The sequence below is a fragment of the Eretmochelys imbricata genome, chromosome 1, assembly GCF_965152235.1.
Source record: "Eretmochelys imbricata isolate rEreImb1 chromosome 1, rEreImb1.hap1, whole genome shotgun sequence".
Taxonomy (NCBI): domain Eukaryota; kingdom Metazoa; phylum Chordata; order Testudines; family Cheloniidae; genus Eretmochelys; species Eretmochelys imbricata.
Window position 1 is genome coordinate 182,300,628 of NC_135572.1, and position 19,172 is coordinate 182,319,799.

Consider the following 19,172-nt stretch of genomic DNA (forward strand, 5'->3'; position numbering starts at 1 on the left):
CGTGCACAGAGGGTGCTGGGTGCATTTGGATTTCAGTCTACTGTATCTGCTTTCGTGGTTCTAGGGGTGGGGTGATTGGAGCTAGGTCACCTTGTTTGTTTGTGCACTGGAAACCCTCCTATGGCATAGAAGATGCAAAGGAAGGGTTGGGAATGGCACCCAGGGGAAAGCTGGACAATGATCCCCTATTCATTCCCTTCAGGCTCTCCAGACTCAATAATATTACGCTGAGGCTGGTGACTAGAGAATGGTTTTATTTAGAAAGTCAAACAACAGACTGGCAAGATGCACTGTGAAGTTATTCACCAGGTGCACTGCAGTAGTGGAAGGGGCTTGCAAGCTTTTTCTGGGGGCATGGGCACACGGTTATTCCCTATAATGTGTGAAACAATATTGATCAATTTCTCAGTCTTAAGTTCTAGCTCCCGCAGACATGGATAAAGTGCAGCATAAAATAGATAGGGTCCTGCAGTGATTGCCAGCTGGAACACATGGTATGGGGCATTTGTACCTCAGTGGGAGCAGTACTGTTTCTGTCTTGACTGGACATGGAATGTGCACTCACACCTCATGTAAACTAACCGTATTTCTTTTTTAGTTAGCACTGCCTCAAACACAGGCATTTTTCACAAATTAAAGCTTTTTGTATTCAAATCTGCCTCAGGAGTGGGGTAGAGATGGGAAAGGTACAGACTGCAACTGCACCATGCTTGTGGGCACCATTTTGTAAAAGCAGAGAACCAGGGGAGGAAGAGAAAGGCAGGTGCTACTAGCTAATATCCGCTGACAACAATAATAATAAATTGTAAAGATAGGTACTTACCTGCCAAATTTCCCTCCAGTGGATCTGACTGTCCAGACAAGGCCTAGGTTTCCAGCTGGGAATCCAGCTCAGCCAATGCAGGACAGGGAATCAGTCTATTATAGCAGGATAGGACTGGGGCTGGCTTTCCAGCTGGCTGCTGTTAGGATTCTGAGTACAAAAAGAATTCTGGCTCGCTGGAGGCAGCTCCTCTCCAGCATCCTTGTGCTCATCCCCTGATGAGTCAAGCCAATCATCCTCAATGTGGGGACAAGAGTGTGGGCAACAGGCTCTGAATAGTGTCTGGGATAGATCATACTGTAATTGTGTAGATTCCTGTCTAGTTCATGAAAAAATGGTCACATATCCCCTGCCCAATTGGTTCTTTTTATCCCCCATTGCACTATACTCCTGAGGCTCTTGCTGTTATCAGGCACTGATTGACATCCCAATCACAACCCCCTGTGTGCATCTACTTTGAAATGTCCACAAAAAGGTCCTTATTCTCATGTATGGCCACAAGAGTCTCCCTAAACAATGCTTCTTCCTAGCTAGCAATGAGATCCAAAGTATCACCATGACGCTAGGCTGCTCCGTGAGATGCACTGCGGGCCTTCAGGAGTGCAATTGCAATTGCATTGCCAGAATAATGATACATTGAGATCCAGGAGTAAATAAGCAACATTTGGGTCTGTGCCGACTTTGAAAAAGGGGCAAGTGCCATCCTGAAAAACTGACACCAGGGCAGGGAGGGTGTATAAGTAAACAGAGAGGTCAGCACTGTGGGACAGCCATTGGAAGCGTTCAAGACATGGTGCATAGCAATTCTGTGTATAGGAACAAAAGACTGAATTAATGCAATTTGAAGCAAGCACAGTCCAGTTTGCAAAAGGACGCTAGAGTTCCTGATAAATGTGGAGTTAGTGCAGTGATGAGGTGCATCATCTGTATGCAAATATTTTCAAAGCGAATTAACTCGATTTGATCTGTTTTTAAAAACCCTGTAGACAAGCCCTAAGTGCACTCTTCTCCAGGAGGGGACTTCATTTTGTGAATAGATATTACGCAATTCATAAAGGAACTCAGCCTCAACTGTGTTATGTAGGTAAATCGCTTGGGGACAGAAGTGTATGAAATTCTATCAAGGTGTTTTTGCTTGGGTTTTTTATTACCCACTTTCTTCAGTGTTTAATAATGAAAAGACTGTCTAGAAAACTTAAAGTAGATAAAGGCCACAAATGTGGTTGGTTTTAGTAGTAGTACTTTGTTTCTCATTTATTTTCACATGAAAATATTTTCTAACCTGTTCTAAATTAGTATCATCCACCATTCCCAACCTCTTCTCATTCTGATTTAAAAATTAGTATAAAATAGAAGATGACTGACCTTGTCACTATTTCAAAACTCAGCATTTCCTAGTGAAGCACTGAAGGTGGTAAAGATACTGAAGACCTGAGCGAATGCTAGTGCACATCCAGAACTCAGGTTTTTAAAAATGCAATAAAAAGCTAGTCGTTAATCTTCTTCACAGGTGTACTTTAGAACAAACATTTAAGATTTATACTGAGAAAAAACTTCAGGTTGCTTACATTTCCTCATGATATTGCAAACAACACACAAGGAAATCCTACCTTAGGACAACGTTCATTCAACACAATACCCTTCTCCAAGATCCACTATTATGATACTCATCCACAATATTCATTCTAACACTATAAACTCAAAATACTCTCAGCTTCAGTGCATACAAAAGATCTGAAAGTCACACTATCACACATATTCCAACCTTCCCATACCACATATGGTCATGTAAAAATCATAACCATGAAGTCTTCCTCAAATTTGGGTACATGTAGTTTTACAGAAATGCACAGAAGAGACAGTGGGAGTCTGACCCGATTGTGGTGAGATTTAGGGGAGGAAATGATTAAAAATAAGCATCCCTGTTGGGGCAGAGGGAAAGTTAACACATGCTAGTAGCAAGGTGCGTATCTTCATGGGGGAAAAGGTATGTACTGTCAATAACCTTCACTTTGTGTTTCCTTGCTTTACATTTTATGTTAGGTGTATCATGTATAGAATAATCTTAACTAGCACACAATGTAGTGTTTTTGTATATTAGTTATATTAATGATCTTATGTAAGAACAATGTTAAAGTTAAGGTTGTGTATTACAGTGTGACTTTCAATTGTGTATGCATTGAGGACAAAAGTAACTTGAATCTAGCCGTATGGAATGGAAATTCATCAACTTCATGAAAAAACTCGTACAGATACAGACAGACATCTTCCTTTCCAAATGCAAAGAGATGGACATCACACCAAAAGGACTTAAGGTAAAAAATCCATTACAATCTACATATCACACAGACTATGCTGAGAGATTGTGCCAAACACTCTAAGAAACTGCAAAATCACTTGATCAACAGCCTATCCAGCAAACAGGGAAAGATTAAGAATGAGCTCTCAAAACTGGATACTCTCATAAAAAACCAATCTTCCACACAAAATTCCTCATTTACAACACAAATTTTGCTTCTCTACAAAGGAAAAAGGACAACTATCTAAACTGCTACATGCCACAAGGAACCACAACAGTAGTTCCCTTAATCCACCCAACAATATTGTTAATTTTTCCAGCTATACGCTTAGACCGGCAGAAGAGTCTGTTCTATCTCGGGGCCTCTCCTTTTGTCCCTCCAGGCCTATGAACATGACACAGTTCTGTGGTGACCTAGAATCCTACTTTCGATGTAACTGACTAGAAGAATATTTCCAACACACCTCTGAACATACTAACCCACAGAATCCTTCCTATCAACACTACAAAAAGGAGGATTCCGCCTGGACTCCTCCTGAAGGTGAAAACAACAGACTGGTCTTCTACATAGATTGCTTCTGTTGACATGCACGGGCTGAAATTGTGGAAAAGCAGAATCACCTGCCCCATAACCTCAGCCGTGCTGAACACAACGCCATCCACAGCCTCAGGAACAACTCTGACATCATAAATCAAAAAGGCTGACAAAGGAGGTGCTGTCGTCCTCATGAATAAGTTGGAATATGAACAAGAGGCTGCTAGGCAGCCCTCTAAGTCCACATTCTACAGGCCATTATCCTCTGATCCCACTGAGGATTACCAAAAGAAACTACACCATCTGCTCAAGGAACTCCCTGAAAAGGCACAGGAACAGATCTGTGCAGACACAAGCCTAGAACCCCAACCAGGGATATTCTATCTGCTTCCCAAGATCCATAAACCTGGGAATCCTGGACGTCCCATCATCTCAGGCATTGGCACCCTGACAGCAGGATAGTCTGGCTATGTGGACTCTTTCCTCAGGTCCTACGCTACCAGCACTCCCAGCTATCTTCAAGACACCACTGACTTCCTGAGGAAACTACAATCCATCAGTGATCTTCCAGAAAACACCATCCTGGCCACTATGAATGTAGAAGCCTTCTACACCAACATTCCACACAAAGATGGACTACAAGCTGTCAGGAACAGTATACCCAATAGTGTCACATCAAACCTGGTGGCTGACCTTTGTGACTTTGTCCTCACCCACAACTATTTCACATTTGGGGACAACTTTACCTTCAAGTCAGTGGCACTGCTATGGGTACCCGCATAGCCCCACAGTATGCCAACATTTTTATGGCTGACTTAGAACAATGCTTCCTCAGCTCTCGTCCCCCAATGCCCCTACTCTACTTGCGCTACATTGATGACATCTTCATCATCTGGACCCATGGAAAAGAAGCCCTTCAGCAATTCCACCATGATTTCAACAATTTCCATCCCACCATCAACCTCAGCCTGGACCAATCCACACAAGCGGTCCATTTATGGACACTACTGTGCTAATAATAGATGGTCACATAACCACCACCCTACACCGGAAACCTACTGACCACTATACTTACCTACATGCCTCCAGCTTCCATCCAGGACACACCACACGATCCATGGTCTACAGCCAAGCTCCAAGATACAACCGCATTTGCTCCAACCCCTCAGACAGAGACAAACACCTACAAGATCTCTATCAAGCATTCTTAAAACTACAATACACACTTGCTGAAGTGAAGAAACAGATGGACAGAGCCAGAAGAGTACCCAGAAGTCACCTACTACAGGACTGGCCCAACAAAGAAAAAAAAACAGAACGCCACTAGCTGTCACCTTCAGCTGCCAACTAAAACCTCTCCAGTGCATCATCACAGATTTACAACCTATCCTGAAAAATGATCCCTCACTCTCACAGATCTTGGGAGACAGACCAGTCCTCGCTTACAGACAGCCCCCAAACCTGAAGCAAATATTCACCAGCAACCACACACCAAAAACACTAACCCAGAAACCTATCCTTGCAACAAAGCCCAGTGCCAACTCTGTCCACATATCTATTCAAGTGACACCATCATAGGACCTAATCACATTAGCCATGCCATCAGGGGCTCATTCACCTGCACATCTACCAATGTGATATATGCCATCATGTGCCAGCAATGCCCCTCTGCCATCTACATTGGTCAAACTGGACAGTCTCTACATAAAATAATAAATGGTCACAAATCAGATGTCAAGAATTATAACATTCATAAACCAGTCGGAGAACACTTCAATCTCTCTGGCCACTCAGTAAAAGATTTAAGGGTGGCAATTTTGCAACAGAAAAGCTTCAAAAACAGACTCCAAGGAGAAACTGCTGAGCTTGAATTAATATGCAAACTAGATACCATTAACTTGGGTTTGAATACAGATTGGGAGTGGCTGGGTCATTACACATATTGAATCTATTTCCCCATTATAAATATCCTCACACCTTCTTGTCAACTGTCTAAATGGGCCATCTTGATCATCACTACAAAAGTTTTTTTCTCCTGCTGATAATAGCTCATCTTAACTAATTAGCCTCCCACAGTTTGTATGGCAACTTCCAACTTATCTGTATGTGTGTATCTATCTTCTTACTATATGTTCCATTTTATGCATCCGATGAAGTGGGCTGTAGCCCACGAAAGCTTATGCTGTAATAAATTTGTTTGTCTCAAAGGTGCTGCAAGTACTCCTGTTCTTTTTGCAGATACAGACTAACACGGCTGCTACTCTGAAACCTGTAAGTTTTAAGTTAAAATGAATGTACAAGGATAATAGTATGGTTGAGTTTCATGCTGGGAGCAGCTTTAGAAGTGCACCTTTGTATAGATAAAATGCCCAATTAAAGTGGCAGGAATAGAAACTTTTGCAAAGCTTGTGTCAAATGTTTGAAAGCAACAGATCAGAGAGGAACAGAATCACTTCGGAAGTCATCTCTTCCTTAATGGAGCAGGAGACTTTCAGTTGTCCCCTTGATGGCCTTGTTTGGCAACCCACCACAATCAGTCCCAGAGATAAATGCGAACATCTTTATTGTTAGGGTGAACAACAAAACACAATCAAGGGCCAAGGGAGCAAAGAAGGACAAAGCTATATTCTAGCATGCAAGAATGAATTCCATGACTTCAAAGGGTATGTCTACAATGCAATTAAGACACCCACCTCCAGCCCATGCCAGCTGACACAGGCTTGCCAGGCTCAGAGTAAAGCGCCATTTAATTTGGATGTAGACATTCAGGCTCAGGCGGAGGCCTCAGTTCTGGGACCCCGTAAAAGGGGAGGGTCCCAGAGCTCAGGCTCAAGCCCAAGCCTGAATGTCTACACCCTAATTAAACAGCTTATTAGCCCTAGCACCATGAACCTGAGTCAGTTGGCACAAGTCAGCAGTGTGTTTTTATTTGTAGTGTAGCCATCCCCAAAGTGGCCAGGGCAGACAAAACATTGTTCACATATCTTGGAACTATGCCAGCACATCACCACCAGAACCATGGGACTTTACGTAGTTTTTTTAGGTTCAAATCTCACGTACCACCATGCAAGGAATATTAATAATAGTTTGTTAGCTCCCTTCAGGATCAGGCCCCCATCTTCCCAGATTATACAAATGTAGCACAACATTCTTTTCTTAAACTCCTTCAAGCAAAGATTAAACAAATTAGTGTTACAACCAAGTTTGGGTAGCCGGGACAAGGATAAGAGGAATAAGATCACATTGATTATAGACATGAGAGTACATCTTAATAGTCCCAAATCAAGATTTTTTTTTTTATTTTTGAGATGAATACGCATCAGCATTCCTCACCAATCCTCCACTTGCCCTCAGTCTAGCTGTCAACAATAAAGTACATTAGCAGTTGTAGAATCATGCCTTAAAGGGCAAAGGTAAGTGTGCTCAGTGGTTTTGAATATAACATGTAAAAAAGTTAAACTTGAAAGAACTTCATAAGCAGTAATTACAAGCAGAAAGTACATTTAAGGTTTTTATACTGTAAAAAAATATTCAGTTACATTATTTAAATTCATACATTATTAAGCCATAGCTGTATCTTTGATTTGTATGCAACTATTTCTTTCTCCCGTTCTCTTCCCCACCTCCCATAAAAAAAGTTTCTTCACAACCTAATATTAGAACTTCTGCAGCGTGTTATAATTTATAAGAATCTGTATTTGTTAACATGGAAATATTTTATTTTAGATATCACAATAGAATGTAAATTCTGAATATGCATTCTTCATGTATTTTAATCCATCAGCTAATTGGTCTAGGTTTTTTAAAGCTCACAGCTCCATATAAAAATTGAACTTTTTTTAAAATTAATTTTGTTGGTAGCTATCATATCAAACCAATTTTAGCGAGAACATATTAAAACTTCTCTCCTTATTAAAGTGTGAACTTTAAAAAGAATATCTAGAGAAGTTGAGATATCAAAGAAAGAGGAAACAAAGCAAAAATTGCATTTCTAACTGGATAATCCACTACTTCTAAGGTCAGAGTCACCTGATACATGTTCCTAAGTGAGAATAAACAATGTTGTATGGAAGAGAGGAGAACAAAAGAAAATAGAGATTAAAAAGGAGATTTCCAAATAGAAAATTAGCATGTATTCTTTTAGCGTTTGGAAGTTCGTGCTCATTATTTTTCTGATTTGTACTTTTTTAGAAAGCTAGCATTTCCCCTCATCTGCTTATTTGGTTTCTGCTGTTCCGATTGGATATCGGTAAAGTCCCAAACTCACCTACAATACGTTCTCAAATATTTCAGTGACTAAAATCTTAGTTTTACCTGGGAAACCTGAACATATTTCTGTAGGCAGATAGTTGTCTCTACATGTTGAATAATCTACGTATTGTCTCTACATATTTTTTAAAGTAGAAACGGTATGGAACTTCCTGTGGTATCGGTTAAATGCAGCTTCCTAATATTTTTTGGTAGAAGAAAGTTGCTTTGTAAATAAATTCTGATTGGATATCCTGAGTTAAACACTTATGACTATACAAGTTTTCCTGTATTTTTCTGTATTTAAATTAATACTTTGGATGGCTTACATGGACGTGGTGACCATTGATAGGCTTTTGATAGGTGACCATTCATGTTTTTATCGCACTCTTAAACAATAAAATACCAACTAAAATTTATTAAATATTTTGGATAGTTTTTTTTCTACATTTTCATATTTTCAAGTACAACACATAAACAAAGTATATTATTTATTACAAATATTTGCACTGTAAAAATGATAAAAGAAAAAGCAATTTTCAATTCAGCTCATACAAGTACTGTAGCACAATCTTTTTGTTGTGAAAGTGCAATTTACAAATGTTGATTTTTTTTTTTTTTTTGGTTACATAACCACACAAAAACAAAGCAATGTAGAACTTCAGAGCCTACAAGTCCATTCAGTCCTACTTCTTGTTCAGCCAATCGCTAAGACAAAACAAGTTTAAATTTACAGGAGATAATGCTGCCCTCTTCTTATTTACAATGTTAGCAGAAAGTGAACAGGCATTTCTATGGCACTTTTGTAGCCAGCATTTTAAGGTATTTACGTGCCAGATATGCTAAACAGTTGTATGCCCCTTCATGCTTCGGCTACCATTCCAGAGGACATGTTTCCATGCTGATGATGCTTGTTAATTAAATGTGTGACTCAACTCCTTGGGGGAGAACTGTATGTCACCTGCTCTGTTTTACCTGCATTCTGCCACATATATTTCATGTTATAGCAGTCTTGGATAATGACTCAGCACATGTTGTTCATTTTAAGAACACTTTCATTGCAGATCTGACAGAACGCAAAGAAGGTACCAATATGAGATTTCTAAAGATAGTTACAGCACTCGACCCAAGGTTTAAGAATCTGAAGTGCCTTCCAGTCTTAAGAGGGACGAGGTGTGGAGCATGCTTTCAGAAGTCATAAAAAAGCAACACTCCTATTCAGAAACTACAGAACCTGAACCACCGAAAAAGAAAATCAACCTTCTGATGGTGGCATCAGACTCAGATAATGAAAACGAACATGCATTTGGATGTTCACCACTTTGGATTATTATCAAGCAGAACCAGTCATCAGAATGGACGCATGTTCCCTGGAATGGTGGTTGAGGCATCTGGCACGTAAACATCCTGCAACGTCAATTACAACAGTGCCATGAGAACACCTGTTCTCACTCTCAGGTGACGCTGTAAAGAAGAAGCAGGCAGCATGATCTCCTGCAAATGTAAACAAACTTGGTTGTCCGAGCGATTGACTGAACAAGAAGTAGGACTGAGTGGACTTGCAGGCTCTAAAATTTTACACTGTTTTAATTTTGAATGCAGGTTTTTTTGGTACACAATTCTACATTTGTAAGTTCAACTTTCATGATAAAGAGATTGAACTACAGTACCTGTATGAGGTGAATTAAAAATTTTTATTTCTTGTGGTTTTTTTACAGTGCAAATACTTGTAATAAAAAAATATAGAGTGAGCACTGTACACTTTGTATTCTGTGTTGTAAATGAAGATGTATTTAAAAATGTAGAAAACATCTAAAAATATTTAAATAAACTGTATTCTATTATTGATTAATCGTGCAATGAATGGTGATTCATTTTTTTTCATCGCTTCACAGCCCTAGTTGTTTTCCCTTTTTGTTCCCAGCCCCCTCTTTTGTCTTGTCTAATTTAGTTTACATTAACGGTGCTGAGGAAAATATGTTTGCAAAGCCTGGTATACACTTGTTACATCAAAAATATTTTACCTATTCCTAATCCTTCAGTTAATTACCTAAAATATTTTCTATATACCAATACTTTTCTAGATAAAATCAATCTACAACCCAATTTGTGAAAAATTATTTTTCCTCCTCTAAAGTGATATCACTCAGGTATGTAGAGCCCTTTCCTGTAGAACCATCAGGACTAAAAACTTTGGTACAATTTCATAGGGTGATGCAATAGCTCTAATAATTGTAAAGTATTTCAAGTACTGGTGGTTAATAATATAGTTGTATGTTTTCTTCCATAGTCTTGTGCCTCAGGGAGTCATTTATGAGGCTGAAAAACAAAACGTGTTCTGAGACCCCATACTATTTTACTTCCTGGATGATAGAAGTAAAGAGAAAAGACCAGATCTAGCATTACTGCAGCCCCACAAATAGCTCCCTGAAGCAAAACATTATGAGCAAGATATTCAGGTTCCAGTGGAGCCCTAACAGTTAAAGGAATTGTACAAAATATAAGCCAGAAAGCTGGGGTGGTTTTTTTTGTTTTGTTTTTTATGAGTTGCAAGTCATTCTTATTTTTCTTTTTAATAAATTCTGAGTATATATTCCACTCTATTTTCAGCTTGTGACATTTTCTCAACCATACACTTGTCTATCCCAACACACCATAAACAAACCTCAATCTTTTTCGATTTCAAAAATCCCAAACCAGAAAATTAAAGCATGATATTACTCATTCAGGACAGTGATGTACAGGTAAGCACATCACTAAATGTGTTTGTCCTCAGTTTTCTACTACAAATTATTAAAAAAATGAAATGCCTTAATTTAAAATCTAAACTCTAAACTCTACATTCAAAGTTGATGAGAAAAAGTCTAGAACCTTTAATTTTGATCCATGGGGCACAGGAGAGAATCCATCTTGTCCAGGTGGGATGAACAACTCCCATTTCCCATAATCAATTTTCTTATATGGATGAGAAAATGGATTCCAGCCATCTGCAATAGAAGAAGAGTATTACTGAGATTCATCCTATTCAAATGTACTAAAATATACATTTACTTTCATTGTCTGAAAGCAATCTTACTGAAAGTGGGTACTGAAAAACAAATTGTTTTCTTTTAAATTTGACACTACCACATAACACTGGATCAGGTTCAGTGAACAGAATTATCGGTTCTTAAGAGATCAGATTCTAATATTAACTCAGCATTATACTTAACAAAAAACTTATATTCCTGCTTTAACTTAATGCTGACAAGGGAACTTTACCATCATACCTATTTTTCTACTGTCGTTAGCTATTCTACAGTTTAAAATCAACAACTACATCTGTGAAGGAGAATCACTGCTTAAGACAAAACTACTTTTACTATAAACCATGATCTAGACCATAGCAGAACGCAAAACTTGCCAGTTTAAACAAAAATTATCTGAAATTTAACATATGCCCTTTGTGACACATTATACCTCAAAATAAAACCCTGTACCCCATATTCACCACTTGAATATGGTTATGATGTATTTTGTACAAAGTATGCCTTGTGAGGTATCACTGGAAAAGTCATAATTTGTGAACATTACTGTTTTGTTGAAATGGATGTATCATCGTTGTGTATGAAGTTATGAGATTTTGCTCTATGTTTGTTACTGAAACATGTTGTGAGCCTAGGAAAACACCCACAGACCAGTTCCCCAGAAATAGCAAAAACTGTAAACACAAGCATTACATGTCAAGCCTCACTTATACAGAAGGTGCAAGCAAGAACTTGTGATTCATGTGAAGGACTAAGTGTGAAGCACATAAGTAATGAGGGCTGCCTACCCCCAGGATACAGCATGGATTTTTCCAGCATCTGAAGAGTATAAAAATAAGGGACAGTGACATCATCAGACCACTTCTCCTCCTCCACCCACACTGAAGACAACAAGATCATTTGGGAGACAAACATTGAACTGGGGGGAGTGGTCCTAACTGGAAAACTTTCCAGTTAGCATAGACTGCTGTAGACTTTTGGGTAAGAGAAACCTTATTGGCTTAGCCTGGTAAAGCTCAGTAAATAGCTTATTTTATTTCTTTTTGTAAATCAGTTCTGATCTTCTATGCCTAGAATTGCTTAAAATCTATCTTTCTGTAGTTAATAAACAATGTTTTATCTAAGCCAGTGTGGTTTTGATTGAAGTTTGGAGAATGTACTCATGTTACAAAGGCTGGTGCATATTCAGATCCTTTGATGGAATGATGAACTAATTAATGAGCTCACTCTGATAAAGGGGGTCTTGAGCAGCGCAAGACGCACATTTCTGCGGTGCAAGACTCGAACTAGGGGTATGCAGGCGTCACCCTATACGGAATTCAAGAGTGCTTGGTATAGCATTCTGATATTTTTGCCTGGAGGGTGACTTGCATAGAGGCTGGGGTGAGTGGGAAGAGTGGCAGCTCACATAGCAAAGCAGGGTATAGTGCACACAAGACTGGAAGGTTAAGGGGGCACAACAATCCAACAGCCCAGATTGTACCCTGAGGCATGTCACACACGTCTAAAATACACGCCTGGAAAGCTTGGGGAAAAATATCAGATAAGGATTTCCAGTTCAAGAATGGAGTTCTTTCTCACTGAAGACTTTCCTACTTTTTTTGGTTTATACTGAGAAAAAAGTTCAAGCATGAAACTATTAGTTTTGTGAACCCCAAAATGGGTAAGCACATTTGACTAATCAGAGACATTTGGAAGGTTTAGTTATTTAAGGTAGCACATACACACTGGAGATATCTGAGGATTTAGAGTTCTACTGCCAGAGGGAAAGACCTACAAAGGCAAGCTGGTTTGGTAGATTGAGCAAAAGGCAGGAAAGCAACTCTTGAATTCCAATGCCCACATAGTAAGGCAAAGCAATCTTAATACTGCATTTATATAACAACTTCCATCTCAAGATATCCAGTTTGACCCAGTTACTAATAATTGTGGTAGCATCCAGAAGCTTCAAATCAGGGTAAGGACTCCACTGTGGTTGGCAGTGTATAAACACACAGGTCAGTCAAAGAGCTGCTAATATATAATACACACACACACACCCCTTTAAGCTCATTTTCATCTTCAACTTTGTACTAATTACTTCCATTTCAATGAACTGTTTGCAAACAAACATTCACTATACATTGTTATGTATAAATCTGTTCACATGTGTAGGCAAGTGCTCCAAAATATTCTAACCAGAAAATATTGCCCAAAATATTATGATTAGAAAAATACAGACATGCAGATACCGTTCAAGAAATGCAGTGTCCTAAAACTTCACAATTAAAATGAAGAATTTTCTCCTACCTCATAATAAGTCACCTCTACCCCTTCAAGTCCCTTCTATTATGCCACGTCTTTCCAAAGGAGGAGTTTCTTTTGAAACCAGTTAATTCACTTTCTTGGATGTAGCCAGGAAGAGGAATAGGGAAAAGTTTATATTGTTAAATAAACTCCTTGCAGGGACTGATGCTGCCTCTGTTATGCTGATATCACTCACTGTTGCTAAGGAGCCAAGAAACAGCTAGTCCCTAACATGACAATGGATCAGAAGGAAAAAAAAAACTTTTCCTTTTTTTTTTTTTTTTTGAGAGGGAAAAAATTATATCATCTGTTCAAGCCTTATTGACAACTTTAGGAAGAGTCAACGAAGTTCACATTTTATTGTTATTTGTATTGCACTAGTACTTAAGAGACCCAGTCATGGACTAGTACCCCCATTATGTTAAGTACAGTACACATACAGAAAACAGTCCCTGCCCTAATGAGTTTTTCTGAGACAAGTGGAACACAAGGAAACAGTAGAATAATGTTGATCGGCAGGACAGGCAGTGCTCTCAGCATACCAGCTGCCTAGCCATTGTCAAGATTTTAGTAGCTGAGTTTTAAGGAGGGATCTGAAGGACAATAATGAGGTAGCTTGGCCAATGTTTACAGGGGAGATGCTACCATTCATAAGAAACAATATGGGAGAAGGCTCAAAAGTGCTTATATGAAAATTTAAACAAGTGGGCGATGAAGGCTGGCTTCATTGCCAGAGTGGAAGTAACATCTTGATAGGCAGGTTGTGAAGTCCTTCAAATGAGTGAGCGAAGGTATTTCCAGGCTATTCAGTGCCAAGTTTAAGGACGAGCCAACAAAATAGCAAGGAACCATAACATATCAGACTTAAAAGTCCAAATTTCTGTTTTCACTTAACTGAGGGTGCCTTTAAGAAGTCAACATCTACATCCAAGATACTGCCCTTCTTTTTTTGGAACAGAACAAACATTGACTTTTATGGTGGTTAGCATATATCCCCATAAAGATGGGGGTTATAAAGTAAACATTAAACAACTGCACAACTGGCATTTCCCTATCTACAAATTGGGTTGCCGAAAATTAAAACCCAGAATAGATTGACTGCAATGAGCAGAAAAGGAAAATCTGACTGGTTGAAACAGTAGATGCTTCATGCACAGCATTATGGGGGGAAACTGATTTTTCTGGAATTTGTTACAATCAGGACAAAACATAATTGAGAAAACAGCTTAAGTCAACCCTCTGTCTAGCCTAACCTCACCACAAAGGTTACAGAACTCAGATTTTCAGAAATGTAGCTTAAATAAAGTTTCTGCTCACCACATCCACCACTCTGAACAGATGTGTTATTGATAGCTGAATTCATGAACTGTCTAGAGTACAAAGGGAAAGTAACTAAATTGCAGACAAACTCAACATTCAGGGCTGTCTGGCCAAAGGAAGGGGCAGGTGATGGCAACATATCTAGCTCTTATCACATGGAGGAATGCAATGACTATTCATGTCCAGCAAATCTAATAAAACCAGATTCCCTCTGCAGATCAAGGCCTTGTCAAATACGCTTTACTAGATCCTACAGTTTAAGGTTCTTTGCATCCCATTGAGTTGGAAGGCATTACAGATAGGAGTAATCACCAGTACAAGCCAAACAACTTTATCATATAGCCCAATACCTTTTAGAAGATAGAACCTATGTTTTCAGTATCCCCCCCAAAGAAACATTTCCATCAGAGGGTGTGAATAGAGGGTAACGAGGATTGTACAAGCATGTAATACTGCTGTACTTGCTTTCAGCGCTGTGCCCCAGGTTCTCATCTTGATCATTTGGCAGCTGTTTGTAGAGATTAAGGGAGATCCTAACCACTATGTTTAAACCTAAAATGCTCCACATTTCATTCTTACATGGTTATTTTTAACATGGGGGGGGGAGAGAATATAGATTCTTACTATGTTTTCCTGAGTACAAGTTGAGTTCACCTATTGCATAAATTGTTTCCCAAACTCATGATAGCTTTGGGTTCTACTGTATTCAGAGTTATACAACGCACAAGAATACCAAGTATGAAAATTAGATAAAGAATGCTATCCTGATTCAGCAGTTTAAGAAGCTTTAATTTTATCTATTTTATTTCCCCCAAAGAAACTAAATGGAGTTCTCTTGGGCCAGACCCCGTGACTGTAAGAAAGATACTTGAAACAGAAGTAGAAATTGTAAATTAATGTATTCATTTAGTGCAGTGATCAAAAGGACTCTCTAAAACATTCACAGACTATCCCATTTTAAATTCAACTATTGCTTAAAAATGCTTGAATAGAGCTTTTTTTTAGTAAGTCCTGTGGGGTTCTAATTCATACTCATGTTGTCAGTGTTTTCTATATTTTATGAATTTTTTTTTATTAGAGTCTCTGTCCAAGAATAGCAAAAAAATATATATGTATCACTCCTCAAAAGAAACATCCATTGCAAACACAGGTGTAAATGTGTTGCAGTAACCTCATTGTTTCAACATTCCTTTTTAACCATCAATATGGGAGGGAGAAGGATCTCTCTTTAAATAAACCTTTATTTTTTTCTTTAAAGACATCTGGAGCAATATCAAGCATATTCTGATAGTCAATAGTTTATACCTAAACCAAAGTAATTGCATTGTTCTCTTATGAGAAGAGCTGTGCTCTTATAAACGTGTTGGAACAGTTTCTAAATAGAAAAAATGGCTTGTGGCTATGGCACGTGTTCCTTAAGGGTAGGTACACTGGATAATGAACAGGTACAGCTGTCCACAACCATACTTTCTTTCATTACGCTAAATGGTTCTGAGACACCTACGCAGACACCCTTATTTCCCTTTGCTGTAATGTGGTATAGCCATTTAAAAAAGAAAACTCCTTTACTATGGAAGTATGGCAGTGTGGGGCATTCACCAGCATCTCCACTGTATGAGCATTTTCAGAGTCTCTCACTCCGTTGGAAAATCAGCCTAGTGCCAAGCATGAATGAAGACAATGATGCACTGGAAATCAATATATGCATTTGTTAGTAGCATAGCAATGCTGTTTTGAGCTTCATTGGGATGCTTTCTGTGAAGGCAGCCTACGTGGACTTAAGTCTCCACTTAAAGCAACAGAATACCAACATTCTAGGAGCAAACTTGGCAGGGGCTGGTTGAGCACACTTTAAACTAGATAAGTAAAAATAACAACTTGAATTCAAGTAATCTGGTAGATAGTCCCCAATATAAAAATAAGGTAGAAACTGAAATCAGAAAGAAGAGAAAAATACAGTATTATATATACAATCAAATGTTTCCCATACTCAAAAGGCAGAAGTACGAGAAAAGTGTTACTAAACAGACTGCTCCAGACTGGAGAACATAAATATGATGGGATTATTCTTGTCACTGGAATATCAGTGTAGATAGATAGTAATTATGGTTAAGACAAAAAAGGTAGAGGGTGTGACATAAGACGGGCACATGGTATAGCCAAAGACAGTAAATCAACTTCATAAGTGTCATATCTGTATGGCCTTGTGATTATCTTTATTCCTGCAGGAACTAAAATCACAGGAGTGTGGTGATGAATGCAAATGCCTAGAACAATAACACATCTGGAGAAGCATCATCCTCCTGGGAAAAACTGCCCATTGTAGGTTGACCTGGTTGGAGAAGCCGGGTAAACAAAAAACTGAGAACTGTATAAAATGATCATCACCCTGATGGGAGGCAGAAGTCATTCTCTCTCTCTCCCCTTCTCCCCATGCCCCCGCAAGAAACAGACACCAAATGATCACTAATGTACACAGACGGCGGTGTGTAAAAGGCCTGAAGTACTCTGTCTCTACCAGGGTCTGCAAGAGGAAGATAGATGGCTGCCTGATAAGCTAAGACCTGCATGTAAAGCTGTTCATTGCTTGAAGATCAGTTCTCTCTGTAATGTTTTTGTTCTAAATAAATACTTGGCTTTGTTAAGGCTGGCTGGTCACTGGTTAACCCTGTTATAGCCCCTGTGGGAGAGCAGGATGGCAGGTGCAGAACTGAACACAGATTTGCTACAGTGATCACAGTGAGAAGCAGCCTAAATCCCAGGTCTACACAAAGATTGCAGGTTCCATGTCCTGAAAAACAGTGACTGCTAGAGGCCTGAGACCCAGTGGGGTACCCTTATAGAGGCTACAAAGGCTACAAATTACTTCAGGAATTATGACAGTGGGATGGTAGTATGTTGGGATGATTTAGTAAATGTCTATCCATATCAAACTACAAACTCCGTTTTGTTTTGTGAGGCTCACTTGTGTCTTCTCTGTTGTCTTTTTACCTTCATTTTGAATGAAACTCCAAAAGATATTGACAAAAGGCAAACAGTGCAGGGCAATTAAAGGTCATTATCCTTGAATAACTTTGCCTTGGCAATATATTGGGTATGCTAAAGAATGTGGCCATTCCTGCAAGAAATCAGCTTTTCCAAACTGGATTTCAAGAGGGAGCAAACCAAACCACAGATCATCTGAGGGGGGACCTTTATTCCAATTGGCTTATATTTTAGTTCTCAATTAGATTCCTACCATAAGCCAGGTTTTACATTTTTAGCTTCAGCTGTTCATGTTTTGAAAACAAATTAGGGAAAATTCTCCTTCCTTTTCACTCCTTTCATTAACTCTAGCATTGTGGAAATTATTTTGATCGGATTAAAAAATAAAATGCTATCTTCAGGTAGAAGCCAACAAAATGGAAATTGTAAGAAGCTGGAAATCTTAGCCATGTGTCAATTTTCTAAAGATATGGATGACTAAATAAGGTATGGAATGCAACATGGACTATTAAGAGTGGAAAAAGCAAGCTATCTGACCATTGGATTAACATACATACTTCTAGTGCTTTAAACTGTCACATTTAGAACCTATATTTATATATAAATAAGAGATAATATACAGCCAGCATAAAGAAAACTAAATTAGAGGTAAATTCAAAGTATTCTACTTCCCCAATTTTCAGTTCTATAGATAATGCTCAAAAGCTACATTTACATTACATTGTCATGAACTAGGCCTTTATTCTGAAATGGTGAATTCTAAAATAGGGATATATTGCCAGTAGTCACTTAGTTGCTTAGCAATAAAATATGCAAACAAAATATTCAGTTTTCAGAGTAGCAGCTGTGTTAGTCTGTGTCCGTAAAACGGAAAGGAGTACTTGTGGCACCTTAGAGACTAACAAATTTATTTGAGCATAAACTTTGAAGTGAGCTGTAGTTCACGAAAGCTTATGCTCAAATAAATTTGTTAGTCTCTAGTTAGTCTCCAAAATATTCAGTATTATCACATAGCTTTTAAAGGAAGCTAAATGTCAATATTGCCTCTAGTATCAAAATTTCAGCTAACTAATTGCCTCATACACTTGATTTACTCAGCTGCTAAAACGACGAATTGACAAATCTTAACGTTTTTGGTTGTAACATTTTAAGTGTCTTTTCAGATGAACAATGGAATGCCATTAGGGAATACCAACAGGTTTAGTATCTCGATCTCAAAATGTTGAGGGAATAAAAGAAAATTCATACTGACAGGCTTATATTAAGGGTGGTTTGTTTTATTAAGTTTATTTCATGAGAAAATATTTCACATATGACTACTGCTCGATTTTAGCATTTTCAGAGGGAAACAATAAAAAGTTATCAGAGAACAAAAAGGACTTATAGCAGTGTCTCCAGAATCATCTGTCTTGGGCCAAAATGATATAACATGATATCAGAAAAGTTCTTTCTTTTAAAAAAAAAAAAGACTACATGGGGCACAAAATAATATCCCCAGAGAATTTCAGTATAGCAGTGGGGGGTTAGATGTACTGTGTCTAACTGTGTAGATCTGTATGAAACAAATAAAGCATGTATATACTTAGCATACTGTGTCAGTTAAAGTCAGTCTTTTCATTCAGAATTTCATAGCTCAAGCTTTAGGTGGAA

The 19,172-nt window shown here is 38.5% G+C and overlaps 1 protein-coding gene across 4 annotated transcripts in view; it reads right to left on the bottom strand.

Annotated features, from left to right (window-relative positions):
- Positions 1 to 19,172, bottom strand: part of GBE1 (1,4-alpha-glucan branching enzyme 1) — a 290,444-nt gene that overhangs the window by 178,981 nt on the left and 92,291 nt on the right. For all 4 annotated transcript variants that reach the window (XM_077819979.1, XM_077819985.1, XM_077819991.1 and 1 more), the window contains one exon: positions 10,777 to 10,892. In XM_077819979.1, the coding sequence (XP_077676105.1) occupies positions 10,777 to 10,892 (116 nt within the window). The remainder of the gene's footprint in view (positions 1 to 10,776; positions 10,893 to 19,172) is intronic.